General features: G+C 52.5%; 1 protein-coding gene and 19 non-coding genes across 20 annotated transcripts; all 20 read left to right on the top strand.

The window, feature by feature from the left end:
* The first annotated feature begins 2,307 nt into the window (after positions 1 to 2,307).
* Positions 2,308 to 2,426, top strand: LOC126154650 (5S ribosomal RNA). Its single transcript, XR_007532194.1, has one exon. It is a non-coding gene; the product is annotated as a 5S ribosomal RNA (ribosomal RNA).
* Positions 2,427 to 3,267: 841 nt separating this feature from the next.
* Positions 3,268 to 3,386, top strand: LOC126155337 (5S ribosomal RNA). Its single transcript, XR_007532836.1, has one exon. It is a non-coding gene; the product is annotated as a 5S ribosomal RNA (ribosomal RNA).
* Positions 3,387 to 4,239: 853 nt separating this feature from the next.
* On the top strand, positions 4,240 to 4,358 carry LOC126155287 (5S ribosomal RNA). Its single transcript, XR_007532789.1, has one exon. It is a non-coding gene; the product is annotated as a 5S ribosomal RNA (ribosomal RNA).
* Positions 4,359 to 5,200: 842 nt separating this feature from the next.
* Positions 5,201 to 5,319, top strand: LOC126154960 (5S ribosomal RNA). The gene has a single exon (XR_007532484.1). It is a non-coding gene; the product is annotated as a 5S ribosomal RNA (ribosomal RNA).
* Positions 5,320 to 6,162: 843 nt separating this feature from the next.
* Positions 6,163 to 6,281, top strand: LOC126155882 (5S ribosomal RNA). Its single transcript, XR_007533315.1, has one exon. It is a non-coding gene; the product is annotated as a 5S ribosomal RNA (ribosomal RNA).
* An 854-nt stretch (positions 6,282 to 7,135) lies between these two features.
* Positions 7,136 to 7,254, top strand: LOC126155813 (5S ribosomal RNA). Its single transcript, XR_007533250.1, has one exon. It is a non-coding gene; the product is annotated as a 5S ribosomal RNA (ribosomal RNA).
* Positions 7,255 to 8,095: 841 nt separating this feature from the next.
* Positions 8,096 to 8,214, top strand: LOC126154958 (5S ribosomal RNA). The gene has a single exon (XR_007532482.1). It is a non-coding gene; the product is annotated as a 5S ribosomal RNA (ribosomal RNA).
* Positions 8,215 to 9,066: 852 nt separating this feature from the next.
* Positions 9,067 to 9,185, top strand: LOC126155871 (5S ribosomal RNA). The gene has a single exon (XR_007533304.1). It is a non-coding gene; the product is annotated as a 5S ribosomal RNA (ribosomal RNA).
* An 841-nt stretch (positions 9,186 to 10,026) lies between these two features.
* LOC126155802 (5S ribosomal RNA) lies at positions 10,027 to 10,145 on the top strand. Its single transcript, XR_007533240.1, has one exon. It is a non-coding gene; the product is annotated as a 5S ribosomal RNA (ribosomal RNA).
* Positions 10,146 to 10,990: 845 nt separating this feature from the next.
* Positions 10,991 to 11,109, top strand: LOC126155859 (5S ribosomal RNA). The gene has a single exon (XR_007533293.1). It is a non-coding gene; the product is annotated as a 5S ribosomal RNA (ribosomal RNA).
* An 834-nt stretch (positions 11,110 to 11,943) lies between these two features.
* LOC126155378 (5S ribosomal RNA) lies at positions 11,944 to 12,062 on the top strand. The gene has a single exon (XR_007532875.1). It is a non-coding gene; the product is annotated as a 5S ribosomal RNA (ribosomal RNA).
* Positions 12,063 to 12,890: 828 nt separating this feature from the next.
* LOC126155073 (5S ribosomal RNA) lies at positions 12,891 to 13,009 on the top strand. The gene has a single exon (XR_007532590.1). It is a non-coding gene; the product is annotated as a 5S ribosomal RNA (ribosomal RNA).
* An 863-nt stretch (positions 13,010 to 13,872) lies between these two features.
* On the top strand, positions 13,873 to 13,991 carry LOC126154988 (5S ribosomal RNA). Its single transcript, XR_007532510.1, has one exon. It is a non-coding gene; the product is annotated as a 5S ribosomal RNA (ribosomal RNA).
* A 571-nt stretch (positions 13,992 to 14,562) lies between these two features.
* Positions 14,563 to 15,986, top strand: LOC126154632 (uncharacterized). The gene is made up of 3 exons (XM_049916163.1): positions 14,563 to 14,611; positions 15,001 to 15,130; positions 15,302 to 15,986. The coding sequence occupies exons 1-3, from the start codon at positions 14,563 to 14,565 to the stop codon at positions 15,984 to 15,986; spliced, it is 864 nt and encodes a 287-aa protein (XP_049772120.1).
* Positions 15,987 to 21,648: 5,662 nt separating this feature from the next.
* On the top strand, positions 21,649 to 21,767 carry LOC126155847 (5S ribosomal RNA). The gene has a single exon (XR_007533282.1). It is a non-coding gene; the product is annotated as a 5S ribosomal RNA (ribosomal RNA).
* A 1,063-nt stretch (positions 21,768 to 22,830) lies between these two features.
* LOC126155357 (5S ribosomal RNA) lies at positions 22,831 to 22,949 on the top strand. The gene has a single exon (XR_007532855.1). It is a non-coding gene; the product is annotated as a 5S ribosomal RNA (ribosomal RNA).
* An 836-nt stretch (positions 22,950 to 23,785) lies between these two features.
* Positions 23,786 to 23,904, top strand: LOC126155812 (5S ribosomal RNA). Its single transcript, XR_007533249.1, has one exon. It is a non-coding gene; the product is annotated as a 5S ribosomal RNA (ribosomal RNA).
* Positions 23,905 to 24,758: 854 nt separating this feature from the next.
* LOC126155836 (5S ribosomal RNA) lies at positions 24,759 to 24,877 on the top strand. Its single transcript, XR_007533271.1, has one exon. It is a non-coding gene; the product is annotated as a 5S ribosomal RNA (ribosomal RNA).
* Positions 24,878 to 25,724: 847 nt separating this feature from the next.
* LOC126154739 (5S ribosomal RNA) lies at positions 25,725 to 25,843 on the top strand. Its single transcript, XR_007532278.1, has one exon. It is a non-coding gene; the product is annotated as a 5S ribosomal RNA (ribosomal RNA).
* Positions 25,844 to 26,694: 851 nt separating this feature from the next.
* Positions 26,695 to 26,813, top strand: LOC126154767 (5S ribosomal RNA). The gene has a single exon (XR_007532304.1). It is a non-coding gene; the product is annotated as a 5S ribosomal RNA (ribosomal RNA).
* Positions 26,814 to 27,241: the final 428 nt, after the last annotated feature.

Genomic DNA, 27,241 nt, shown 5'->3' with positions numbered 1-27,241 from the left:
TTCCGTCCACGTTGAACTTCGTACGCCGGTATTATGTGTATAACAGCTATCTGGTGCTCGGCGATGTCCGTGCGTGCAATGTCGGTGACATTATTCGCGCTCTTCGGGGATCGCCGAGCAGGAATAAATGGGAGTATCGGCTACCTCAGCACGACTGGCGAATGGTGTGGCGGAACCTTGCCACCGCCGTTATTCCTGCCGACGTTCACGGAACATGGTATAAAGTGGTCAACCGCACAATTCCGACTAATGCTAAGCTGCACTCTATCGGTCTGATTCCTTCGGGTGTCTGTGATTCGTGTCCTGAGGAGGACACTATCGAACACCGATTCGAGTGTCGGAAATTCCGTGTTGTTTGGGACATTGCGTGTGACATGGTGCGTCTAATCAACAGAGTGGACAGGCGGCAGGTGACAGCTTTGGACGCCATCGTGCCTCAGTGTGTAGCGTATCCGGCCACCAAACGGAATGCTACTCTTTGGATTTTGGGACACACGGTTTATTGTATTTTCGCCCTGAAATTGACTGATGCCGTCGACTTTCTGTCTTACCTGTGGGCGGAACATCATTTGACCCTTGGTCGACAGGCTTATTCCTCGATTTTTGCCAATTTTTTGCATGTCGCCTTGGCCCATGCATTCACTAAATTGTCACTTTCCTGATACGACTCTATACCCAATCATGACATTTTTCTTTTTCCTATCTGATACTACTGCCAATATTCCTGTTGGCGTTTATGACGAACCCTTGCTTACCACCGGTCTTCCTTTCTTGGGTAATGATTTTATGGCTTGGTAAAGTTGTGTTTCTAATGGACCGTACATTAACGAAACCGTACACATGACCTACATTTATGTGAATGGCGCTTTGTCCGTCAAAAGTTCTTTTATGTTTGCTTTACTTTCTGTTCCTCCTTTCTTTCTTTCTTGTTATTTGTTCCTTTCTCGCGGCGACTGAGGGGGCCGAGTCGCGGTGATCATTTTATCACAGTTGGTGTGTGTCTGAATGTGGGACTCTTTCCTATTGCTATGCGTCGACGTTTGTTTTATTCTCCATGTACCATCCGTCGGCCGTTAGCGGAGACATGTTTTCTTTCGGACTTTCTTTTATTTGCGGTGGATTTCCTTTTTTTTTGGTGGATGCCACGTGACTGTTGCTTTGACGGGTTGTCATTGTTGTCGATCACTGTCGATGCCAGTTGCCACGGCGTCCAGTAGCCACTTTTGTTTCTATTATTTGGCATGCAGTCTGGAAGACGGATTACCTTGCGTTTCTTTTCTTATCTTGGCGGATGCATATTCCTTTCTGATATTTGTAGTGGAAACCCACAGCATATATTCACGCCAGCACACCTCGCCGATGAAGGCAACTTTTGGAGGGCGTAAATCAGGAGCTCTTGATAAGTCAACAGCACCTTTATAAAAAAAAAAAAAAAAAAAAAAAAAAAAGGTGCGGTTGGCTCCCTTCCTGTTTTTTTTTTTTGTTATGTCGCAAGCCCAATTTTCAAACTACCTTTCTGTTGTGACAAAGATGCTTCCTTAAGCCTTTTAAACTACTGTAATGGTACGAAAATGCAGTAATTAACTCAGTTTGAGGGAGAATGTGCTAACCAAGTTTGCCAAGAAGACTTTGAAAACGACAAAAAAGTACGAATCGGCAGGTGACTTCTGAAATACGTCACCGCCTATTGTTGTGTAGGAGTGTAGAGTTCCAAATTTGATTTGTAACGACGAATTTATTCCTTAGTCGTCTCGTCTCGTCTCGTCTCGTCTCGTCCCGCAGACGTTTGTCGTGCTTGCGCTGTCATATGGACCACGACCCGAGCGGCAGCGGGCGGCAGTCGAGCAAAGTCGGGACAAGTCGGGACGGGGACAGGGACAGGGATAGGAATGGTGCGAATGCACTGCAAACTACGCAGACACCTGGTGTGAGGCGAGGCGAGGCGAGGCGAGGCGAGGAAGCCCACATCGCTACCAGTGGGCCCTCCAGCACGACACTGCCGCACCCCACACAGGCCCTCCGCTGAACACCAGGGACAAGATGCGTCCTCCGCTAGTGTCGAAGGCTGCACGCGCCCAGCGAATGACAGGGGGTGCAACGAGCAGCAGTGCGTCTCACACGCGGCGGTGCGCCCGCCAATTCGGCCGTCACTCTGCTGGGACGCTGGCCGCGCCTCCCCGCGCCGTCCTCGAGGAACTGGCGGTTGCGGAAGGAAGCGCTTTCGTCAAATGCGGCCGAAAACTAACATTTTGTGTGTTGGGAGAAAAGCCGAACGCGAATTCTGTCGTGCTCCTACATTAGGTGAGCGCCAACGGCCATACCATGATGAATACACCGGTTCTCGTCCGATCACCGAAGTTAAGCATCATCGGGCCCGGCTAGTACTTGGATGGGTGACCGCCTGGGAAACCCGGGTGCTGTTGGCTACCTTCCTGTTTTTTTTTTGTTATGTCGCCAGCCCAATTTTCAAACTACCTTTCTGTTGTGACAAAGATGCTTCCTTAAGCCTTTTAAACTACTGTAATGGTACGAAAATGCAGTAATTAACTCAGTTTGAGGGAGAATGTGCTAACCAAGTTTGCTAAGATGACTTTGAAAACGACAAAACAGTACGAATCGGCTGGTGATTTCTGAAATACGTCACCGCCTATTGTTGTGTAGGAGTGTAGAGTTCCAAATTTGATTTGTAACCACGAATTTATTCCTTAGTCGTCTCGTCTCGTCTCGTCTCGTCTCGTCCCGCAGACGTTTGTCGTGCTTGCGCTGTCATATGGACCACGACCCGAGCGGCAGCGAGCGGCAGTCGAGCAAAGTCGGGACAAGTCGGGAAGGGGACAGGGACAGGGATAGGAATGGTGCGAATGCACTGCAAACTACGCAGACACCTGGTGTGAGGCGAGGCGAGGCGAGGCGAGGAAGCCCACATCGCTACCAGTGGGCCCTCCAGCACGACACTGCCGCACCCCGCACAGGCCCTCCGCTGAACACCAGGGACAAGATGCGTCCTCCGCTAGTGTCGAAGGCTGCACGCGCCCAGCGAATGACAGGGGGTGCAACGAGCAGCAGTGCGTCTCACACACGCGGCGGTGCGCCCGCCAATTCGGCCGTCACTCTGCTGCGACGCCGGGCGCGCCTCCCCGCGCCGTCCTAGAGGAACTGGCGGTTGCGGAAGGAAGCGCTTTCGTCAAATGCGGCCGAAAACTAACATTTTGTGTGTTGGGAGAAAAGCCGAATGCGAATTCTGCCGTGCTCCTACATTAGATGAGCGCCAACGGCCATAAGATGATGAATACACCGGTTCTCGTCCGATCACCGAAGTTAAGCATCATCGGGCCCGGCTAGTACTTGGATGGGTGACCGCCTGTGAAACCCGGGTGCTGTTGGCTCCCTTCCTGTTTTTTTTTTTTTTTTTGTTATGTCGCCAGTCCAATTTTCAAACTACCTTTCTGTTGTGACAAAGATGCTCCCTTAAGCCTTTTAAACTACTGTAATGGTACGAAAATGCAGTAATTAACTCAGTTTGAGGGAGAATGTGCTAACCAAGTTTGCCAAGAACACTTTGAAAACGTCAAAACAGTACGAATCGGCCGGTGATTTCTGAAATACGTCACCGCCTGTTGTTGTGTAGGAGTGTAGAGTTCCAAATTTGATTTGTAACCACGAATTTATTCCTTAGTCGTCTCGTCTCGTCTCGTCTCGTCTCGTCCCGCAGACGTTTGTCGTGCTTGCGCTGTCATATGGACCACGACCCGAGCGGCAGCGAGCGGCAGTCGAGCAAAGTCGGGACAAGTCGGGACGGGGACAGGGACAGGGATAGGAATGGTGCGAATGCACTGCAAACTACGCAGACACCTGGTGTGAGGCGAGGCGAGGCGAGGCGAGGCGAGGAAGCCCACATCGCTACCAGTGGGCCCTCCAGCACGACACTGCCACACACCGCACAGGCCCTCCGCTGAACACCAGGGACAAGATGCGTCCTCCGCTAGTGTCGAAGGCTGCACGCGCCCAGCGAATGACAGGGGGTGCAACGAGCAGCAGTGCGTCTCACACACGCGGCGGTGCGCCCGCCAATTCGGCCGTCATTCTGCTGGGACGCCGGGCGCGCCTCCCCGCGCCGTCCTCGAGGAACTGGCGGTTGCGGAAGGAAGCGTTTTCGTCAAATGCGGCCGAAAACTAACATTTTGTGTGTTGGGAGAAAAGACGAACGCGAATTCTGCCGTGCTCCTATATTAGCTGAGCTACAACGGCCATACCATGATGAATACACCGGTTCTCGTCCGATGACCGAAGTTAAGCATCATCGGGCCCGGCTAGTACTTGGATGGGTGACCGCCTGGGAAACCCGGGTGCTGTTGGCTCCCTTCCTGTTTTTTTTTTTGTTATGTCCCCAGCCCAATTCTCAAACTACCTTTCTGTTGTGACAAAGATGCTTCCTTAAGCCTTTTAAACTACTGTAATGGTACGAAAATGCAGTAGTTAACTCAGTTTGAGGGAGAATGTGCTAACCAAGTTTGCCAAGAATACTTTGAAAACGACAAAACAGTACGAATCGGCAGGTGATTTCTGAAATACGTCACCGCCTATTGTTGTGTAGGAGTGTAGAGTTACAAATTTGATTTGTAACCACGAAGTTATTCCTTAGTCGTCTCGTCTCGTCTCGTCTCGTCTCGTCCCACAGACGTTTGTCGTGCTTGCGCTGTCATATGGACCACGACGCGAGCGGCAGCGAGCGGCAGTCGAGCAAAGTCGGGACAAGTCGGGACGGGGACAGGGACAGGGATAGGAATGGTGCGAATGCACTGCAAACTACGCAGACACTTGGTGTGTGGCGAGGAGAGGCGAGGCGAGGAAGCCCACATCGCTACCAGTGGGCCCTCCAGCACGACACTGCCGCACCCCGCACAGGCCCTCCGCTGAACACCAGGGACAAGATGCGTCCTCCGCTAGTGTCGAAGGCTGCACGCGCCCAGCGAATGACAGGGGGTGCAACGAGCAGCAGTGCGTCTCACACACGCGGCGGTGCGCCCGCCAATTCGGCCGTCACTCTGCTGGGACGCCGGGCGCGCCTCCCCGCGCCGTCCTCGAGGAACTGGCGGTTGCGGAAGGAAGCGTTTTCGTCAAATGCGGCCGAAAACTAACATTTTGTGTGTTGGGAGAAAAGACGAACGCGAATTCTGCCGTGCTCCTATATTAGCTGAGCTACAACGGCCATACCATGATGAATACACCGGTTCTCGTCCGATCACCGAAGTTAAGCATCATCGGGCCCGGCTAGTACTTGGATGGGTGACCGCCTGGGAAACCCGGGTGCTGTTGGCTCCCTTCCTGTTTTTTTTTTTTTTGTTATGTCGCCAGCCCAATTTTCAAACTACCTTTCTGTTGTGACAAAGATGCTTCCTTAAGCCTTTTAAACTACTGTAATGGTACGAAAATGCAGTAATTAACTCAGTTTGAGGGAGAATGTGCTAACCAAGTTTGCCAAGAAGACTTTGAAAACGACAAAACAGTACGAATCGGCAGGTGATTTCTGAAATACGTCACCGCCTATTGTTGTGTAGGAGTGTAGAGTTCCAAATTTGATTTGTAACGACGAATTTATTCCTTAGTCGTCTCGTCTCGTCTCGTCTCGTCCCGCAGACGTTTGTCGTGCTTGCGCTGTCATATGGACCGCGACCCGAGCGGCAGCGAGCGGCAGTCGAGCAAAGTCGGGACAAGTCGGGACGGGGACAGGGACAGGGATAGGAATGGTGCGAATGCACTGCAAACTACGCAGACACCTGGTGTGAGGCGAGGCGAGGCGAGGCGAGGCGAGGAAGCCCACATCGCTACCAGTGGGCCCTCCAGCACGACACTGCCGCACCCCGCACAGGCCCTCCGCTGAACACCAGGGACAAGATGCGTCCTCCGCTAGTGTCGAAGGCTGCACGCGCCCAGCGAATGACAGGGGGTGCAACGAGCAGCAGTGCGTCTCACACGCGGCGGTGCGCCCGCCAATTCGGCCGTCACTCTGCTGGGACGCCGGGCGCGCCTCCCCGCGCCGTCCTCGAGGAACTGGCGGTTGCGGAAGGAAGCGCTTTCGTCAAATGCGGCCGAAAACTAACATTTTGTGTGTTGGGAGAAAAGCCGAACGCGAATTCTGCCGTGCTCCTACATTAGATGAGCGCCAACGGCCATACCATGATGAATACACCGGTTCTCGTCCGATCACCGAAGTTAAGCATCATCGGGCCCGGCTAGTACTTGGATGGGTGACCGCCTGGGAAACCCGGGTGCTGTTGGCTCCCTTCCTGTTTTTTTTTTTTTTTTTTTTTTTGTTATGTCTCCAGCCCAATTTTCAAACTACCTTTCTGTTGTGACAAAGATGCTTCCTTAAGCCTTTTAAACTACTGTAATGGTACGAAAATGCAGTAATTAACTCAGTTTGAGGGAGAATGTGCTAACCAAGTTTGCCAAGAAGACTTTGAAAACGACAAAACAGTACGAATCGGCAGGTGATTTCTGAAATACGTCACCGCCTATTGTTGTGTAGGAGTGTAGAGTTCCAAATTTGATTTGTAACGACGAATTTATTCCTTAGTCGTCTCGTCTCGTCTCGTCTCGTCTCGTCCCGCAGACGTTTGTCGTGCTTGCGCTGTCATATGGACCACGACCCGAGCGGCAGCGAGCGGCAGTCGAGCAAAGTCGGGACAAGTCGGGACGGGGACAGGGACAGGGATAGGAATGGTGCGAATGCACTGCAAACTACGCAGACACTTGGTGTGTGGCGAGGAGAGGCGAGGCGAGGAAGCCCACATCGCTACCAGTGGGCCCTCCAGCACGACACTGCCGCACCCCGCACAGGCCCTCCGCTGAACACCAGGGACAAGATGCGTCCTCCGCTAGTGTCGAAGGCTGCACGCGCCCAGCGAATGACAGGGGGTGCAACGAGCAGCAGTGCGTCTCACACACGCGGCGGTGCGCCCGCCAATTCGGCCGTCACTCTGCTGGGACGCCGGGCGCGCCTCCCCGCGCCGTCCTCGAGGAACTGGCGGTTGCGGAAGGAAGCGCTTTCGTCAAATGCGGCCGAAAACTAACATTTTGTGTGTTGGGAGAAAAGCCGAACGCGAATTCTGCCGTGCTCCTACATTAGATGAGCGCCAACGGCCATACCATGATGAATACACCGGTTCTCGTCCGATCACCGAAGTTAAGCATCATCGGGCCCGGCTAGTACTTGGATGGGTGACCGCCTGTGAAACCCGGGTGCTGTTGGCTCCCTTCCTGTTTTTTTTTTTTTTTGTTATGTCGCCAGTCCAATTTTCAAACTACCTATCTGTTGTGACAAAGATGCTCCCTTAAGCCTTTTAAACTACTGTAATGGTACGAAAATGCAGTAATTAACTCAGTTTGAGGGAGAATGTGCGAACCAAGTTTGCCAAGAAGACTTTGAAAACGACAAAACAGTACGAATCGGCAGGTGATTTCTGAAATACGTCACCGCCTATTGTTGTGTAGGAGTGTAGAGTTCCAAATTTGATTTGTAACGACGAATTTATTCCTTAGTCGTCTCGTCTCGTCTCGTCTCGTCCCGCAGACGTTTGTCGTGCTTGCGCTGTCATATGGACCACGACCCGAGCGGCAGCGAGCGGCAGTCGAGCAAAGTCGGGACAAGTCGGGACGGGGACAGGGACAGGGATAGGAATGGTGCGAATGCACTGCAAACTACGCAGACACCTGGTGTGAGGCGAGGCGAGGCGAGGCGAGGAAGCCCACATCGCTACCAGTGGGCCCTCCAGCACGACACTGCCGCACCCCGCACAGGCCCTCCGCTGAACACCAGGGACAAGATGCGTCCTCCGCTAGTGTCGAAGGCTGCACGCGCCCAGCGAATGACAGGGGGTGCAACGAGCAGCAGTGCGTCTCACACACGCGGCGGTGCGCCCGCCAATTCGGCCGTCACTCTGCTGCGACGCCGGGCGCGCCTCCCCGCGCCGTCCTCGAGGAACTGGCGGTTGCGGAAGGAAGCGTTTTCGTCAAATGCGGCCGAAAACTAACATTTTGTGTGTTGGGAGAAAAGACGAACGCGAATTCTGCCGTGCTCCTATATTAGCTGATCTACAACGGCCATACCATGATGAATACACCGGTTCTCGTCCGATCACCGAAGTTAAGCATCATCGGGCCCGGCTAGTACTTGGATGGGTGACCGCCTGGGAAACCCGGGTGCTGTTGGCTCCCTTCCTGTTTTTTTTTTTTTTTTGTTATGTCGCCAGCCCAATTTTCAAACTACCTTTCTGTTGTGACAAAGATGCTTCCTTAAGCCTTTTAAACTACTGTAATGGTACGAAAATGCAGTAATTAACTCAGTTTGAGGGAGAATGTGCTAACCAAGTTTGCCAAGAAGACTTTGAAAACGACAAAAAAGTACGAATCGGCAGGTGATTTCTGAAATACGTCACCGCCTATTGTTGTGTAGGAGTGTAGAGTTCCAAATTTGATTTGTAACGACGAATTTATTCCTTAGTCGTCTCGTCTCGTCTCGTCTCGTCTCGTCCCGCAGACGTTTGTCGTGCTTGCGCTGTCATATGGACCACGACCCGAGCGGCAGCGAGCGGCAGTCGAGCAAAGTCGTGACTACTCGGGACGGGGACAGGGACAGGGATAGGAATGGTGCGAATGCACTGCAAACTACGCAGACACCTGGTGTGAGGCGAGGCGAGGCGAGGCGAGGCGAGGAAGCCCACATCGCTACCAGTGGGCCCTCCAGCACGACACTGCCGCACCCCGCACAGGCCCTCCGCTGAACACCAGGGACAAGATGCGTCCTCCGCTAGTGTCGAAGGCTGCACGCGCCCAGCGAATGACAGGGGGTGCAACGAGCAGCAGTGCGTCTCACACACGCGGCGGTGCGCCCGCCAATTCGGCCGTCACTCTGCTGCGACGCCGGGTGCGCCTCCCCGCGCCGTCCTCGAGGAACTGGCGGTTGCGGAAGAAAGCGCTTTCGTCAAATGCGGCCGAAAACTAACATTTTGTGTGTTGGGAGAAAAGCCGAACGCGAATTCTGCCGTGCTCCTACATTAGATGAGCGCCAACGGCCATACCATGATGAATACACCGGTTCTCGTCCGATCACCGAAGTTAAGCATCATCGGGCCCGGCTAGTACTTGGATGGGTGACCGCCTGGGAAACCCGGGTGCTGTTGGCTCCCTTCCTTTTGTTTTTTTGTTATGTCGCCAGCCCAATTTTCAAACTACCTTTCTGTTGTGACAAAGATGCTTCCTTAAGCCTTTTAAACTACTGTAATGGTACGAAAATGCAGTAATTAACTCAGTTTGAGGGAGAATGTGCTAACCAAGTTTGCCAAGAAGACTTTGAAAACGACAAAACAGTACGAATCGGCAGGTGATTTCTGAAATACGTCACCGCCTATTGTTGTGTAGGAGTGTAGAGTTCCAAATTTGATTTGTAACGACGAATTTATTCCTTAGTCGTCTCGTCTCGTCTCGTCTCGTCCCGCAGACGTTTGTCGTGCTTGCGCTGTCATATGGACCGCGACCCGAGCGGCAGCGAGCGGCAGTCGAGCAAAGTCGGGACAAGTCCGGACGGGGACAGGGACAGGGATAGGAATGGTGCGAATGCACTGCAAACTACGCAGACACCTGGTGTGAGGCGAGGCGAGGCGAGGCGAGGCGAGGAAGCCCACATCGCTACCAGTGGGCCCTCCAGCACGACACTGCCGCACCCCGCACAGGCCCTCCGCTGAACACCAGGGACAAGATGCGTCCTCCGCTAGTGTCGAAGGCTGCACGCGCCCAGCGGATGACAGGGGGTGCAACGAGCAGCAGTGCGTCTCACACACGCGGCGGTGCGCCCGCCAATTCGGCCGTCACTCTGCTGGGACTCCGGGCGCGCCTCCCCGCGCCGTCCTCGAGGAGCTGGCGATTGCGGAAGGAAGTGCTTTCGTCAAATGCGGCCGAAAACTAACATTTTGTGTGTTGGGAGAAAAGCCGAACGCGAATTCTGCCGTGCTCCTACATCAGATGAGCGCCAACGGCCATACCATGATGAATACACCGGTTCTCGTCCGATCACCGAAGTTAAGCATCATCGGGCCCGGCTAGTACTTGGATGGGTTACCGCCTGGGAAACCCGGGTGCTGTTGGCTCCCTTCCTGTTTTCTTTTTGTTATGTCGCCAGCCCAATTTTCAATCTACCTTTCTGTTGTGACAAAGATGCTTCCTTAAGCATTTTAAACTACTGTAATGGTACGAAAATGCAGTAATTAACTCAGTTTGAGGGAGAATGTGCTAACCAAGTTTGCCAAGAAGACTTTGAAAACGACAAAACAGTACGAATCGGCAGGTGATTTCTGAAATACGTACCGCCTATTGTTGTGTAGGAGTGTAGAGTTCCAAATTTGATTTGTAACGACGAATTTATTCCTTAGTCGTCTCGTCTCGTCTCGTCTCGTCTCGTCCCGCAGACGTTTGTCGTGCTTGCGCTGTCATATGGACCACGACCCGAGCGGCAGCGAGCGGCAGTCGAGCAAAGTCGTGACTACTCGGGACGGGGACAGGGACAGGGATAGGAATGGTGCGAATGCACTGCAAACTACGCAGACACCTGGTGTGAGGCGAGGCGAGGCGAGGCGAGGCGAGGAAGCCCACATCGCTACCAGTGGGCCCTCCAGCACGACACTGCCGCACCCCGCACAGGCCCTCCGCTGAACACCAGGGACAAGATGCGTCCTCCGCTAGTGTCGAAGGCTGCACGCGCCCAGCGAATGACAGGGGGTGCAACGAGCAGCAGTGCGTCTCACACACGCGGCGGTGCGCCCGCCAATTCGGCCGTCACTCTGCTGGGACGCCGGGCGCTCCTCCCCGCGCCGTCCTCGAGGAACTGGCGGTTGCGGAAGGAAGCGCTTTCGTCAAATGCGGCCGAAAACTAACATTTTTTGTGTTGGAAGAAAAGCCGAACGCGAATTCTGCCGTGCTCCTACATTAGATGAGCGCCAACGGCCATACCATGATGAATACACCGGTTCTCGTCCGATCACCGAAGTTAAGCATCATCGGGCCCGGCTAGTACTTGGATGGGTGACCGCCTGGGAAACCCGGGTGCTGTTGGCTCCCTTCCTGTTTTTTTTTTTTTTTTTTGTTATTTCGCCAGTCCAATTTTCAAACTACCTTTCTGTTGTGACAAAGATGCTTCCTTAAGCCTTTTAAACTACTGTAATGGTACGAAAATGCAGTAATTAACTCAGTTTGAGGGAGAATGTGCTAACCAAGTTTGCCAAGACGACTTTGAAAACGACAAAACAGTACGAATCGGCAGGTGATTTCTGAAATACGTCACCGCCTATTGTTGTGTAGGAGTGTAGAGTTCCAAATTTGATTTGTAACCACGAATTTATTCCTTAGTCGTCTCGTCTCGTCCCGCAGACGTTTGTCGTGCTTGCGCTGTCATATGGAGCACGACCCGAGCGGCAGCGAGCGGCAGTCGAGCAATGTCGGGACAAGTCGGGACGGGGACAGTGACAGGGATAGGAATGGTGCGAATGCACTGCAAACTACGCAGACACCTGGTGTGATGCGAGGCGAGGCGAGGCGAGGAAGCCCACATCGCTACCAGTGGGCCCTCCAGCACGACACTGCCGCACCCCGCACAGGCCCTCCGCTGAACACCAGGGCCAAGATGCGTCCTCCGCTAGTGTCGAAGGCTGCACGCGCCCAGCGAATGACAGGGGGTGCAACGAGCAGCAGTGCGTCTCACACACGCGGCGGTGCGCCCGCCAATTCGGCCGTCACTCTGCTGGGACGCCGGGCGCGCCTCCCCGCGCCGTCCTCGAGGAACTGGCGGTTGCGGAAGGAAGCGCTTTCGTCAAATGCGGCCGAAAACTAACATTTTGTTTGTTGGGAGAAACGCCGAACGCGAATTCTGCCGTGCTCCTACATTAGATGAGCGCCAACGGCCATACCATGATGAATACACCGGTTCTCGTCCGATCACCGAAGTTAACCATCATCGGGCCCGGCTGGTACTTGGATGGGTGACCGCCTGGGAAACCCGTGTGCTGATGGCTCCCTTCCTGTTTTTTTTTTTTTTTTTTTGTTATCTCGCCAGCCCAATTTTCAAACTACCTTTCTGTTGTGACAAAGATGCTTCCTTAAGCCTTGTAAACTACTGTAATGGTACGAAAATGCAGTAATTAACTCAGTTTGAGGGAGAATGTGCTAACCAAGGTTGCCAAGAAGACTCTGAAAACGACAAAACAGTACGAATCGGCAGGTGATTTCTGAAATACGTCACCGCCTATTGTTGTTTAGGAGTGTAGAGTTCCAAATTTGATTTGTAACCACGAATTTATTCCTTAGTCGTCTCGTCTCGTCTCGTCCCGCAGACGTTTGTCGTGCTTGCGCTGTCATATGGACCACGACCCGAGCGGCGGCGAGCGGCAGTCGAGCAAAGTCGGGACAAGTCGGGACGGGGACAGGGACAGGGATAGGAATGGTGCGAATGCACTGCAAACTACGCAGACACCTGGTGTGAGGCGAGGCGAGGCGAGGCGAGGCTACCAGTGGGCCCTCCAGCACGACACTGCCGCACCCCGCACAGGCCCTCCGTTGAACACCAGGGACAAGATGCGTCCTCCGCTAGTGTCGAAGGCTGCACGCGCCCAGCGAATGACAGGGGGTGCAACGAGCAGCAGAGCGTCTCACACACGCGGCGGTGCGCCCGCCAATTCGGCCGTCACTCTGCTGGGACGCCGGGCGCGCCTCCCCGCGCCGTCCTCGAGGAACTGGCGGTTGCGGAAGGAAGCGCTTTCGTCAAATGCGGCCGAAAACTAACATGTTGTGTGTTGGGAGAAAAGCCGAACGCGAATTCTGCCGTGCTCCTACATTAGATGAGCGCCAACGGCCATACCATGATGAATACACCGGTTCTCGTCCGATCACCGAAGTTAAGCTTCATCGGGCCCGGCAAGTACTTGGATGGGTGACCGCCGGGGAAACCCGGGTGCTGTTGGCTCCCTTCCTGTTTTTTTTTTTTTTTTTTGTTATGTCGCCAGTCCAATTTTCAAACTACCTTTCTGTTGTGACAAAGATGCTTCCTTAAGCCTTTTAAACTACTGTAATGGTACGAAAATGCAGTAATTAACTCAGTTTGAGGGAGAATGTGCTAACCAAGTTTGCCAAGAAGACTTGAAAACGACAAAACAGTACGAATCGGCAGGTTATTTCTGAAATACGTCACCGCCTATTGTTGTGTAGGAGTGTAGAGTTCCAAATTTGATTTGTGACCACGAATTTATTCCTTAGTCGTCTCGTCTCGTCTCGTCTCGTCTCGTCCCGCAGACGTTTGTCGTGCTTGCGCTGTCATATGGACCACGAACCGAGCGGCAGCGAGCGCCAGTCGAGCAATGTCGGGACTAGTCGGGACGGGGACAGGGACAGGGATAGGAATGGTGCGAATTCACTGCAAACTACGCAGACACCTGGTGTGTGGCGAGGCGAGGCGAGGCGAGGCGAGGCGAGGCGAGGAAGCCCACATCGCTACCAGTGGGCCCTCCAGCACGACACTGCCGCACCCCGCACAGGCCCTCCGCTGAACACCAGGGACAAGATGCGTCCTCCGCTAGTGTCGAAGGCTGCACGCGCCCAGCGAATGACAGGGGGTGCAACGAGCAGCAGGGCGTCTCACACACGCGGCGGTGCGCCCGCCAATTCGGCCGTCACTCTGCTGGGACGCCGGGCGCGCCTCCCCGCGCCGTCCTCGAGGAACTGGCGGTTGCGGAAGGAAGCGCTTTCGTCAAATGCGGCCGAAAACTAACATGTTGTGTGTTGGGAGAAAAGCCGAACGCGAATTCTGCCGTGCTCCTACATTAGATGAGCGCCAACGGCCATACCATGATGAATACACCGGTTCTCGTCCGATCACCGAAGTTAAGCTTCATCGGGCCCGGCAAGTACTTGAATGGGTGACCGCCTGGGAAACCCGGGTGCTGTTGGCTCCCTTCCTGTTTTTTTTTTTTTTTGTTATGTCGCCAGTCCAATTTTCAAACTACCTTTCTGTTGTGACAAAGATGCTTCCTTAAGCCTTTTAAACTACTGTAATGGTACGAAAATGCAGTAATTAACTCAGTTTGAGGGAGAATGTGCTAACCAAGTTTGCCAAGAAGACTTGAAAACGACAAAACAGTACGAATCGGCAGGTGATTTCTGAAATACTTCACCGCCTATTGTTGTGTAGGAGTGTAGAGTTCCAAATTTGATTTGTAACCACGAATTTATTCCTTAGTCGTCTCGTCTCTTCCCGCAGACGTTTGTCGTGCTTGCGCTGTCATATGGACCGCGAACCGAGCGGCAGCGAGCGGCAGTCGAGCAAAGCCAGGACAAGTCGGGACGGGGACAGGGACAGGGATAGGAATGGTGCGAATGCACTGCAAACTACGCAGACACCTGGTGTGAGGCGAGGCGAGGCGAGGCGAGGCGAGGCGAGGAAGCCCACATCGCTACCAGTGGGCCCTCCAGCACGACACTGCCGCACCCCGCACAGGCCCTCCGCTGAACACCAGGGACAAGATGCGTCCTCCGCTAGTGTCGAAGGCTGCACGCGCCCAGCCGGACGTGTGTTAGGCTCGTGCCTGCTGACACCTTCGTGTGCTGCAGGCGGTGTCTTCGTCGCGTGTTTGGTGCTGCGCCTGGCAGCGTTCTCTCTTCTCTACTAGTTCCTGTAAGTTTATTGACGCTTTATTATGAATCGTGCTAACTCCGTACAGTGTGTTTTTGATAGGAACGCGGCTAGACCGTCGCCTTTTGATGTACACGAATGGGTATTTTCCGAATTGCGTATTCCCGAATCTGATTTGATCGGTATCCAGCTTGACTTTATTCAAAACTCTGTATTTTTGAAACTTCCGACCGCGGATTTTGTAGACAAGCTTGTTACCGAAAGTGGTGGAGTTAAGAAGTTTAAGCACGTGGACGGTGCTTTGTCTGATGTTTTGATTCTGCCGGCAGGCTTCGGCATTCGAAATGTGAAAGTTTATAATGTTCCGTTCGAATGCCCAAATGAGGCCATTGCTCGTAAACTCGGAGAATTTGGCACCGTGCTTAGTGTGGAGAATGATGTGTGGCCTGCAGGATTTAGGTACCGGGTTCTGAGTGGTGTTCGGACGGTCCGTGTAGATTTGAAGAAACATATACCGTCGTATTTGCTCATTGCTGGCACGCGCGCTTTCCTCAGCTATAGTGGGCAGCCGCAGACGTGCTCCGTGTGTGGCAAAACAGATCATTTGCGACAAACCTGCACTTTACGCAGGCCGGCTCAGCTGCCGCGCGAAGCTGCTGATACCTCCACGTATGCGGGCGCGTTGGTTGGACCCCCCTCGATCACCCCGCCCGACCGACCGGTTTCTGCCGCTCCTGCAGCTGAGGCTCCTGTGTCTGACAATGTGACTCCGCCCACAGTTGTCGTTCCCCCGGTTGTGTCAGAACAAAGTTTACCTGCCGATCACACCCCTCGCGAGGTCCGTATTGCTGATTTGCCAGCCGTCAGTGTTTCGGACGTGCCCGTTCCGGAGACTTCTGAAATGTTGGTCGCGTCACCACGGCCGATTTCAGTCCCCGCCCCGCCGACAGACAAGCGGAAATTGCCGTCACAGCCGGGCCCGTCCACCGCCGGCGAGGCGGATGCTAGCGGTGCCGAAAGTGAGGTGTCCCAAGCTTCCACTCAGTCCGCCCCTGCCGATCCAAAACCGAAGCGTAAAAGGTCAAAGAAGCGTTCGAAAACGGCGCCCACTGAGGGCGTCGACGTCACCTTCGACCAGGCGGTTGAGGGACTGACGGATACTTTGGTCCAAGAGCGTCGCGACGCACCTTTCGTACACGGTCCACCTGTGTCGGTGCCCACCGCCCCCGCTTCCCGGCCCGTTCCGGACGCCGCACCTGCTCCTTCGGACACCATGCAGTGGTCTGATGATGTGGAGGAGGATCACTTTTTCTAGTTCCGCTTAAGTTACAGAGTCCACCCTGACGCGTGCATTCCACCAGTTACGCGTCCTCACCCTTAATATCAATCACATCCGAAGTGACCGTAAAGTTCACGCCCTCTTACACTTTTTGCAATCTGCTCGTTGCGATGTGGTTTTCCTTCAAGAAATAACAGCTGACGTTGTCCCGCATCTTACTGCCTATAATGTAATTCTTAATATTGATCCGGAAGCGACCTTTGGTACGGCTATTTTAATCACGCCCGGTTTAGAGTATAAACACGTAGAAATTTTACCGAATGGACGAGGGTTGGCATGTGTTATCTGCGACATATTTTTTGTTAACGTGTATGCCCCCTCTGGAACTGACAATAAACGTCTGAGGGATACTTTTTTCCATCATGATTTATGTCAGCTCTTCCATCGAAACCACCGACGGATCATCTTAGGTGGTGATTTTAATTGTGTCTTGCGTGATGCCGACCAGGAGCCGACGGCGAATAAGTGTCTTGCACTGCAAACTTTAGTTGACACTTTTCAACTTGAGGACACGTGGCTTTGTTTTAGTCCGACTGCTACAGGTTTTACTTATTTTTTATCCTACTGGGCATAGTAGATTGGACAGATTTTATATATCGCCGGACCTCGCTGCTCAAATCTTGCAGGCAGAAGTTGCTCCCGTCGCTTTTTCGGATCATTGTGGTTATTTGTGTGCTTTTAATGTTCCGTCTGTTCGCCCAGAACGTACGCGATCCTACTGGAAATTCAATGTTAGTGTTTTGGATGACGTCAGTCTTGTCGAACAGGTGCATTTGTTGTGGCACCAACTTCTTCAGAGCCGCCCACAGGCGGGTTCTACTGTCGATTGGTGGCTCCGTCACGCTAAACCGGCTATTCGTACTCTGCTCATTAATTACTGTCGTGACAAGGCCCATTGGGAAGTGATGACGGTCGCTTTCTATCGCGATTGTTTACAGGATTTAATTACTCGGGTTACCGACCGCCCTGAACTCCTTCCCACGTTACGGAAAATTAAGACGAAGATTTTAAACCATCTGCATCGGAAGGCACAGGGCTCTGTTGTCCGTAGCAGGCCTTTCGATCCCACTTTGGAGGAACCGCTTTCATTGTATCATTTACGACGGGCCCGTCTGCGGCGTGAAAAACTTTTATTCACCGACTGGATAACGCGTGACGGTCTTAGGACTTCAGATTGCCGGGTGATTCAGAATTTACGATCACTACTCTAATCTCTTTCAATCTCAACCTTTGAATGAAGCCTCCTTGCAGATGTTTTTACACGACCTGCCTTCTATTTTAACGCGTCAGGATAGACTTCTTTTAAATGAGCGTTTTACAGCTGCTGATGTTTCTGCCGCCGTTAAGGCTAGCCCGAAGGGAAAGGCCCCTGGCCATGACGGCATTCCTGTGGAATTTTATGTGAAATTTTCCGGTCTTTTAACTGATACTTTTGTTGCCATGGTGAATGAAATACATAATGGTCTCGATGTGCCGGAAGAATTTTTAGAGGGTCTCGTCGTCCTCATCCCGAAAACCACTGGCATCCCAAGTGCGGTGACTTTACGGCCGATCACACTCTTAAACGCCGATTATAAAATCATAGCACGCTGCTTTTCCCACCGTTTGCGGCCGGCGTTGAAGACCGTCATTAGTCCTTCTCAATCGTGTGCCGTACCTGGACGGAATATTTATGACGCTGTACTCGCGTATCGTGAGTGTATCTCTTCTGCCTCGTCACGCCGTGGCGGCCGGGCTGCGATACTTTCCATTGATTTTCATAACGCGTTTGATAGAATTAGTCACGAGTACTTGCGGCGGGTCATGTCTAAGTTTGGATTTGGTTTAACATTCACGCATGTGATATCTAACCTTCTGAAATCGGCTACATCCAGAATCCTTTTTCATGGCCAGGCCGGTGATGTCCTCAGGATGAACAGATCCGTCCGCCAAGGGTGCCCACTTTCCATGGGATTATTCGTTTTAGCGTTGGATCCTCTGATCCGTAAGATAACAAATGTTTGCCACGGTGTCCCGTTTGGTACGGGTTCGCTTGTCTGTCGGGCGTATGCGGACGACTTGGGTGTTTTTATCCAACGTCCCGATGATATTGATACGCTCCGCCTCATTCTTCACCAATTTGAAACGGCATCGGGTGCGGTTGTGAACCCCCGTAAGTCCATCTTACTGCCGCTTACTGCGACCATGAGGGCTGTCCGTCGTGATTGGTATACCGTAAGGTTGCGACATAAGATTCTCGGGATCCAGATGACTGCCAATGTACAACAAATGGCGGTGATAAATTGGCGCGCGGTGTTATATTCTGTACGAGCGGCGACTCAGGCTGCCGCCAAACGAAATTTGTCTTTGCTGGATAGAGCTTCGGTTGTAAATACCCAGGTGTTGGCCAAGGCCTGGTACTTGGCTCAAGTTTTGCCGGTGCCGAAGGAGATTGAACGGGCAATCAAGCATGCTGTTTCTTGGTTGGTCTGGCGAGGCGAAATCTTTAAAGTCGCCTACAATATTTGCACGCTCCCGCCGGACAGGGGCGGCGTCGGTATGGTTGATTTTCCTTCAAAGTGTGCTGCCCTTTTGCTCCACCGAACCAACCGTGTAATAGCCAATGCGGGGCTTAGCCCCACGTCGGTACTCTTCGACCTTTACCGCCCTGCTTCTCTCCGCGCGCCTGTCTCTGTCCAGGCTATCCCGTACAGATTGAATTTCGTTCGCCAGTATTTCCTCCACACTAGCTATCTGATAGGCGACGACCGGCGCAGGGGTAGCGTCAGCGCGATCGCAGAGGCCCTCCGCGGAACTCTGCCGACTAACAAATGGGAGTTGAGGCTGCCGCAATGCGATTGGCGGACGGTGTGGTCCAACATTTCCAGTAAATTGTTGACATCCGATGTTCGGGCCACCTGGTATAAAGTTGTGAATCGCACCGTTGCCACGAATGCGAAACTCCACGCAATCAATCTCCTCCCGAGTGGCCTCTGCGGGCGGTGCGCGGCTGAGGACACGATCGAACACCGTTTTGTGTGCCCCCAGTTTCAAGAGGTATGGGATGCCACCCGTGAGATGTTGGCATTGATCAATCGGACTACCCCGCGTGCCATACAGCCTTTGTATATCCTGGTTCCCGACTGGCGGCCGTATCCTGCCACCAAGAGAAACGCTACCGTGTGGATCGCTGCGCATGCTGCACATGCGATTTTTTCTCTTCGACTCATGGATCGCTTGCAGTTTTTGACGTATCTTTGGGACTACTATGGGCGGGAGAAACGTAACCCGCAGTATGTTTCCAATTATGCCCGATTTTTAGATGTACCTCTACGGACCGCCTTTACCAAATTACATATTTCTCTCCTGCCATGATTATGTACTTTCCATTCCACTGTTCCTTTTGGTGGAATGTGCGGAATGATATCATTGTTCTATTCTTGATGTATGACAGTTAATTTGTCTCACCGGCTCGACTAATCTTCCGCCATTTTGGGAGGTTGTCCTTAGGATTGCCATATTGGTTTTTTTTTTTTTTTCTCTCCTGGATTTGACGATTTGTTCCCTAATTGCTGACTTTTCCTAAATTTTTGTGACTATTGCAGGACTGTCAATTGACTTGTCCCTGAACTGTGAGACGGTGCTTAAAGATATTTTGTGTTGAAACGGTTGCCTCTTGGGCACGGAAATCAAGCTTATCGAGAAGACGAAATATGTTTGCTGCTGCCGGAATTGTGTAGAATTCACCTTTACCGTGCGCCGGACATATTTGGCACGTATAGTGTGCTCGTTCGTGTGTGTTTTTTATTTTTAAATTTTCTTTGAGAGTCTCTATACTTTTGCTTTTCTCTTGCGGCGGGAGGCCTCCGCTGCTGACTTGTGGTCATTGTCCTTCTAGAATGGTTTTTTATTTGTGTTTCGCGTTTGCGTTCTTCCTTCCTCACGTTATATCCACACCTTCAGCGGATGGTATTCCTTTCTCACATCGTTTTGGACATGTTTCCGCTGGCCACAATGGACCTTTGTTCTCCTAAAGGATCTCAACAAAAAAAAAATAATAAAAAAAAAAAAAAAAAAAAAATAAAGAAAAAAAAAAAAGAAACCAATAAGAAAAATGCTGATCTCACACCAAAAAAAAAAAAAAAAATAAAGAGAGTACAATACACCACCTTTTCCGTTATTCCCTGTTTCTTGGGTTGGGAGGGCGAGGGAGACACTGTGGCCGGGCCTCGGATTGCGACCCCCGCCCACTTTGCCTCCACCGCCACCCTGGCCTGCTCTTACAATGAAGTATATTTAGTTGAAAAAAAAAAAATAATACTCTCAAAAAAAAAAAAAAAAAAAAAAACAAAAAAAAAGTTCTCGTAAAAAAAAAAAAAAAAAAAAGTTCTCGTCAAAAAAAAAAAAAAAAAAAAAAAAAGTTCTCGTCCGATCACCAAAGTTAAGCATCATCGGGCCCGGCTAGTACTTGGATGGGTGACCGCCTGGGAAACCCGGGTGCTGTTGGCTCCCTTCCTTTTGTTTTTTTTGTTATGTCGCCAGCCCAATTTTCAAACTACCTTTCTGTTGTGACGGAGATGCTTCCTTAAGCCTTTTAAACTACTGTAATGGTACGAAAATGCAGTAATTAACTCAGTTTGAAGGAGAATGTGCTAACCAAGTTTGCCAAGAAGACTTTGAAAACGACAAAAAAAAAAAAAAAAAAAAAAAAAAAAAAAAAAAAAAAAAAAAAGTTCTCGTCCGATCACCGAAGTTAAGCATCATCGGGCCCACCTAGTACTTGGATGGGTGACCGCCTGGGAAACCCGGGTGCTGTTGGCTCCCTTCCTGTTTTTTTTTTTTGCTATGTCGCCAGCCCAATTTTCAAACTACCTTTCTGTTGTGACAAAGATGCTTCCTTAAGCCTTTTAAACTACTGTAATGGTACGAAAATGCAGTAATTAACTCAGTTTGAGGGAGAATGTGCTAACCAAGTTTGCCAAGAAGACTTTGAAAACGACAAAACAGTACGAATCGGCAGGTGATTTCTGAAATACGTTACCGCCTATTGTTGTGTAGGAGTGTGGAGTTCCAAATTTGATTTGTAACCACGAATTTATTCCTTAGTCGTCTCGTCTCGTCTCGTCTCGTCTCGTCCCGCAGACGTTTGTCGTGCTTGCGCTGTCATATGGACCACGACCCGAGCGGCAGCGACCGGCAGTCGAGCAAAGTCGGGACAAGTCGGGACGGGGACAGGGACAGGGATAGGAATGGTGCGAATGCACTGCAAACTACGCAGACAACTGGTATGAGGCGAGGCGAGGCGAGGAAGCCCACATCGCTACCAGTGGGCCCTCCAGCACGACACTGCCGCACCCCGCACAGGCCCTCCGCTGAACACCAGGGACAAGATGCGTCCTCCGCTAGTGTCGAAGGGTGCACGCGCCCAGCGAATGACAGGGGGTGCAACGAGCAGCAGTGCGTCTCACACACGCGGCGGTGCGCCCGCCAATTCGGCCGTCACTCTGCTGCGACGCCGGGCGCGCCTCCCCGCGCCGTCCTCGAGGAACTGGCGGTTGCGGAAGGAAGCGCTTTCGTCAAATGCGGCCGAAAACTAACATTTTGTGTGTTGGGAGAAAAGCCGAACGCGAATTCTGCCGTGCTCCTACATTAGATGAGCGCCAACGGCCATACCATGATGAATACACCGGTTCTCGTCCGATCACCGAAGTTAAGCATCATCGGGCCCGGCTAGTACTTGGATGGGTGACCGCCTGGGAAACCCGGGTGCTGTTGGCTCCCTTCCTTTTGTTTTTTTGTTATGTCGCCAGCCCAATTTTCAAACTACCTTTCTGTTGTGACAAAGATGCTTCAAAAATGGTTCAAATGGCTCTGAGCACTATGGGACTCAACTGCTGTGGTCATAAGTCCCCTAGAACTTAGAACTACTTAAACCTAACTAACCTAAGGACAGCACACAACACCCAGCCATCACGAGGCAGAGAAAATCCCTGACCCCGCCGGGAATCGAACCCGGGAACCCGGGCGTGGGAAGCAAGAACGCTACCGCACGACCACGAGATGCGGGCAAAGATGCTTCCTTAAGCCTTTTAAACTACTGTAATGGTACGAAAATGCAGTAATTAACTCAGTTTGAGGGAGAATGTGCTAACCAAGTTTGCCAAGAAGACTTTGAAAACGACAAAACAGTACGAATCGGCAGGTGATTTCTGAAATACGTCACCGCCTATTGTTGTGTAGGAGTGTAGAGTTCCAAATTTGATTTGCAACCACGAATTTATTCCTTAGTCGTCTCGTCTCGTCTCGTCCCGCAGACGTTTGTCGTGCTTGCGCTGTCATATGGACCACGACCCGAGCGGCAGCGAGCGGCAGTCGAGCAATGTCGGGACAAGTCGGGACGGGGACAGGGACAGGGATAGGAATGGTGCGAATGCACTGCAAACTACGCAGACACCTGGTGTGAGGCGAGGCGAGGCGAGGCGAGGCGAGGAAGCCCACATCGCTACCAGTGGGCCCTCCAGCACGACACTGCCTCACCCCGCACAGGCCCTCCGCTGAACACCAGGGACAAGATGCGTCCTCCGCTAGTGTCGAAGGCTGCACGCGCCCAGCGAATGACAGGGGGTGCAACGAGCAGCAGTGCGTCTCACACACGCGGCGGTGCGCCCGCCAATTCGGCCGTCACTCTGCTGGGACGCCGGGCGCGCCTCCCCGCGCCGTCCTCGAGGAACTGGCGGTTGCGGAAGGAAGCGCTTTCGTCAAATGCGGCCGAAAACTAACATTTTGTGTGTTGGGAGAAAAGCCGAACGCGAATTCTGCCGTGCTCCTACATTAGATGAGCGCCAACGGCCATACCATGATGAATACACCGGTTCTCGTCCGATCACCGAAGTTAAGCAACATCGGTCCCGGCTAGTACTTGGATGGGTGACCGCCTGGGAAACTCGAGTGCTGTTGGCTCCCTTCCTGTTTTTTTTTTGTTATGTCGCCAGCCCAATTTTCAAACTACCTTTCTGTTGTGACAAAAATGCTTCCTTAAGCCTTTTAAACTACTGTAATGGTACGAAAATGCAGTAATTAACTCAGTTTGAGGGAGAATGTGCTAACCAAGTTTGCCAAGAAGACTTTGAAAACGACAAAACAGTACGAATCGGCAGGTGATTTCTGAAATACGGCACCGCCTATTGTTGTGTAGGAGTGTAGAGTTCCAAATTTGATTTGTAACCACGAATTTATTCCTTAGTCGTCTCGTCTCGTCTCGTCTCGTCTCGTGCCGCAGATGTTTGTCGTGCTTGCGCTGTCATATGGACCACGACCCGTGCGGCAGCGAGCGGCAGTCGAGCAAAGTCGGGACAAGTCGGGACGGGGACAGGGACAGGGATAGGAATGGTGCGAATGCACTGCAAACTACGCAGACAACTGGTGTGAGGCGAGGCGAGGCGAGGAAGCCCACATCGCTACCAGTAGGCCCTCCAGAACGACACTGCCGCACCCCGCGCAGGCCCTCCGCTGAACACCAGGGACAAGATGCGTCCTCCGCTAGTGTCGAAGGCTGCACGCGCCCAGCGAATGACAGGGGGTGCAACGAGCAGCAGTGCGTCTCACACACGCGGCGGTGCGCCCGCCAATTCGGCCGTCACTCTGCTATGACGCCGGGCGCGCCTCCCCGCGCCGTCCTCGAGGAACTGGCGGTTGTGGAAGGAAGCGCTTTCGTCAAATGCGGCCGAAAACTAACATTTTGTGTGTTGGGAGAAAAGCCGAACGCGAATTCTGCCGTGCTCCTACATTAGATGAGCGCCAACGGCCATACCATGATGAATACACCGGTTCTCGTCCGATCACCGAAGTTAAGCATCATCGGGCCCGGCTAGTACTTGGATGGGTGACCGCCTGTGAAACCCGGGTGCTGTTGGCTCCCTTCCTGTTTATTTTTTTTTTTTTTGTTATATCGCCAGCCCAATTTTCAAACTACCTTTCTGTTGTGACAAAGATGCTTCCTTAAGCCATTTAAACTACTGTAATGGTACGAAAATGCAGTAATTAACTCAGTTTGAGGGAGAATGTGCTAACCAAGTTTGCCAAGAAGACTTTGAAAACGACAAAACAGTACGAATCGGCAGGTGATTTCTGAAATACGTCACCGCCTATTGTTGTGTAGGAGTGTAGAGTTCCAAATTTGTTTTGTAACCACGAATTTATTCCTTAGTCGTCTCGTCTCGTCTCGTCTCGTCTCGTCCCGCAGACGTTTGTCGTGCTTGCGCTGTCATATGGACCACGACCCGAGCGGCAGCGAGCGGCAGTCGAGCAAAGTCGGGACAAGTCGGGACGGGGACAGGGACAGGGATAGGAATGGTGCGAATGCACTGCAAACTACGCAGACACCTGGTGTGAGGCGAGGCGAGGCGAGGCGAGGCGAGGAAGCCCACATCGCTACCAGTGGGCCCTCCAGCACGACACTGCCACACACCGCACAGGCCCTCCGCTGAACACCAGGGACAAGATGCGTCCTCCGCTAGTGTCGAAGGCTGCACGCGCCCAGCGAATGACAGGGGGTGCAACGAGCAGCAGTGCGTCTCACACACGCGGCGGTGCGCCCGCCAATTCGGCCGTCATTCTGCTGGGACGCCGGGCGCGCCTCCCCGCGCCATCCTCGTGGAACTGGCGGTTGCGGAAGGAAGCGCTTTCGTCAAATGCGGCCGAAAACTAACATTTTGTGTGTTGGAAGAAAAGCCGAACGCGAATTCTGCCGTGCTCCTACATTAGATGAGCGCCAACGGCCATACCATGATGAATACACCGGTTCTCGTCCGATCACCGAAGTTAAGCATCATCGGGCCCGGCTAGTACTTGGATGGGTGACCGCCTGGGAAACCCGGGTGCTGTTGGCTCCCTTCCTGTTTTTTTTTTTTTTTTGTTATATCGCCAGCCCAATTTTCAAACTACCTTTCTCTTGTGACAAAGATGCTTCCTTAAGCCTTTTAAACTACTGTAATGGTACGAAAATGCAGTAATTAACTCAGTTTGAGGGAGAATGTGCTAACCAAGTTTGCCAAGAAGACTTTGAAAACGACAAAACAGTACGAATCGGCAGGTGATTTCTGAAATACGTCACCGCCTATTGTTGTGTAGGAGTGTGGAGTTCCAAATTTGATTTGTAACCACGAATTTATTCCTTAGTCGTCTCGTCTCGTCTCGTCTCGTCTCGTCCCGCAGACGTTTGTCGTGCTTGCGCTGTCATATGGACCACGACCCGAGCGGCAGCGAGCGGCAGTCGAGCAAAGTCGGGACAAGTCGGGACGGGGACAGGGACAGGGATAGGAATGGTGCGAATGCACTGCAAACTACGCAGACACCTGGTGTGAGACGAGGCGAGGCGAGGCGAGGAAGCCCACATCGCTACGAGTGGGCCATCCAGAACGTCACTGCCGCACCCCGCACAGGCCCTCCGCTGAACACCAGGGACAAGATGCGTCCTCCGCTAGTGTCGAAGGCTGCACGCGCCCAGCGAATGACAGGGGGTGCAACGAGCAGCAGTGCGTCTCACACACGCGGCGGTGCGCCCGCCAATTCGACCGTCGCTCTGCTGGGACCCCGGGCGCGCCTCCCCGCGCCTTCTTCGAGGAACTGGCGGTTGCGGAAGGAAGCGCTTTCGTCAAATGCGGCCGAAAACTAACATTTTGAGTGTTGGGAGAAAAGCCGAACGCGAATTCTGCCGTGCTCCTACATTAGATGAGCGCCAACGGCCATACCGTGATGAATACACCGGTTCTCGTCCGATCACCGAAGTTAAGCATAATCGGGCCCGGCTAGTACTTGGATGGGTGACCGCCTGGGAAACCCGGGTGCTGTTGGCTCCCTTCCTTTTGTTTTTTCGTTATGTCGCCAGCCCAATTTTCAAACTACCTTTCTGTTGTGACAAAGATGCTTCCTTAAGCCTTTTAAACTACTGTAATGGTACGAAAATGCAGTAATTAACTCAGTTTGAGGGAGAATGTGCTAACCAAGTTTGCCAAGAAAACTTTGAAAACGACAAAACAGTACGAATCGGCAGGTGATTTCTGAAATACGTCACCGCCTATTGTTGTGTAGGAGTGTAGAGTTCCAAATTTGATTTGTAACCACGAATTTATTCCTTAGTCGTCTCGTCTCGTCTCGTCTCGTCTCGTCCCGCAGACGTTTGTCGTGCTTGCGCTGTCATATGGACCACGACCCGAGCGGCAGCGAGCGGCAGTCGAGCAAAGTCGGGACAAGTCGGGACGGGGACAGGGACAGGGATAGGAATGGTGCGAATGCACTGCAAACTACGCAGACACCTGGTGTGAGGCGAGGCGAGGCGAGGCGAGGCGAGGCGAGGAAGCCCACATCGCTACCAGTGGGCCCTCCAGCACGACACTGCCACACCCCGCTCAGGCCCTCCGCTGAACACCAGGGACAAGATGCGTCCTCCGCTAGTGTCGAAGGCTGCACGCGCCCAGCGAATGACAGGGGGTGCAACGAGCAGCAGTGCGTGTCACACACGCGGCGGTGCGCCCTCCATTTCGGCCGTCACTCTGCTGGGACGCCGGGCGCGCCTCCCCGCGCCGTCCTCGAGGAACTGGCGGTTGCGGAAGGAAGCGCTTTCGTCAAATGCAGCCGAAAACTAGCATTTTGTGTGTTGGGAGAAAAGCCGAACGCGAATTCTGCCGTGCTCCTACATTAGATGAGCGCCAACGGCCATACCATGATGAATACACCGGTTCTCCTCCGATCACCGAAGTTAAGCATTATCGGGCCCGGCTAGTACTTGGATGGGTGACCGCCTGGGAAACCCGGGTGCTGTTGGCTCCCTTCCTTTTGTTTTTTTGTTATGTCGCCAGCCCAATATTCAAACTACCTTTCTGTTGTGAATAAGATGTTTCCTTAAGCCTTTTAAACTACTGTAATGGTACGAAAAAGCAGTTATTAACTCAGTTTGAGGGAGAATGTGCTAACCAAGTTTGCCAAGAAGACTTTGAAATCGACAAAACAGTACGAATCGGCAGGTGATTTCTGAAATACGTCACCGCCTATTGTTGTGTAGGAGTGTAGAGTTCCAAATTTGATTTGTAACCACGAATGTATTCCTTAGTCGTCTCGTCTCGTCCCGCAGACGTTTGTCGTGCTTGCGCTGTCATATGGACCACGACCCGAGCGGCAGCGAGCGGCAGTCGAGCAATGTCGGGACAAGTCGGGACGGGGACAGGGACAGGGATAGGAATGGTGCGAATGCACTG

Source organism: Schistocerca cancellata, unplaced genomic scaffold (assembly GCF_023864275.1).
Source record: "Schistocerca cancellata isolate TAMUIC-IGC-003103 unplaced genomic scaffold, iqSchCanc2.1 HiC_scaffold_1100, whole genome shotgun sequence".
In the NCBI taxonomy this organism is placed as follows: domain Eukaryota; kingdom Metazoa; phylum Arthropoda; class Insecta; order Orthoptera; family Acrididae; genus Schistocerca; species Schistocerca cancellata.
The sequence above is the reverse complement of the archived record's forward strand: the minus strand, read 5'-3'. Positions and strand labels throughout refer to the sequence as shown.

Excerpts from the sequence above, each read along its gene's own strand:
- LOC126154632 (XM_049916163.1), top strand. The coding sequence starts at position 14,563 with ATGCGTCCTCCGCTAGTGTCGAAGGCTGCACGCGCCCAGCCGGACGTG. Across the intron at positions 14,612-15,000 it reads ACGCGCCCAGCCGGACGTGT|GCTTCGGCATTCGAAATGTG; the intron begins GTTAGGCTCGTG and ends TTCTGCCGGCAG. Across the intron at positions 15,131-15,301 it reads GTGTGGCCTGCAGGATTTAG|GCCGGCTCAGCTGCCGCGCG; the intron begins GTACCGGGTTCT and ends CACTTTACGCAG.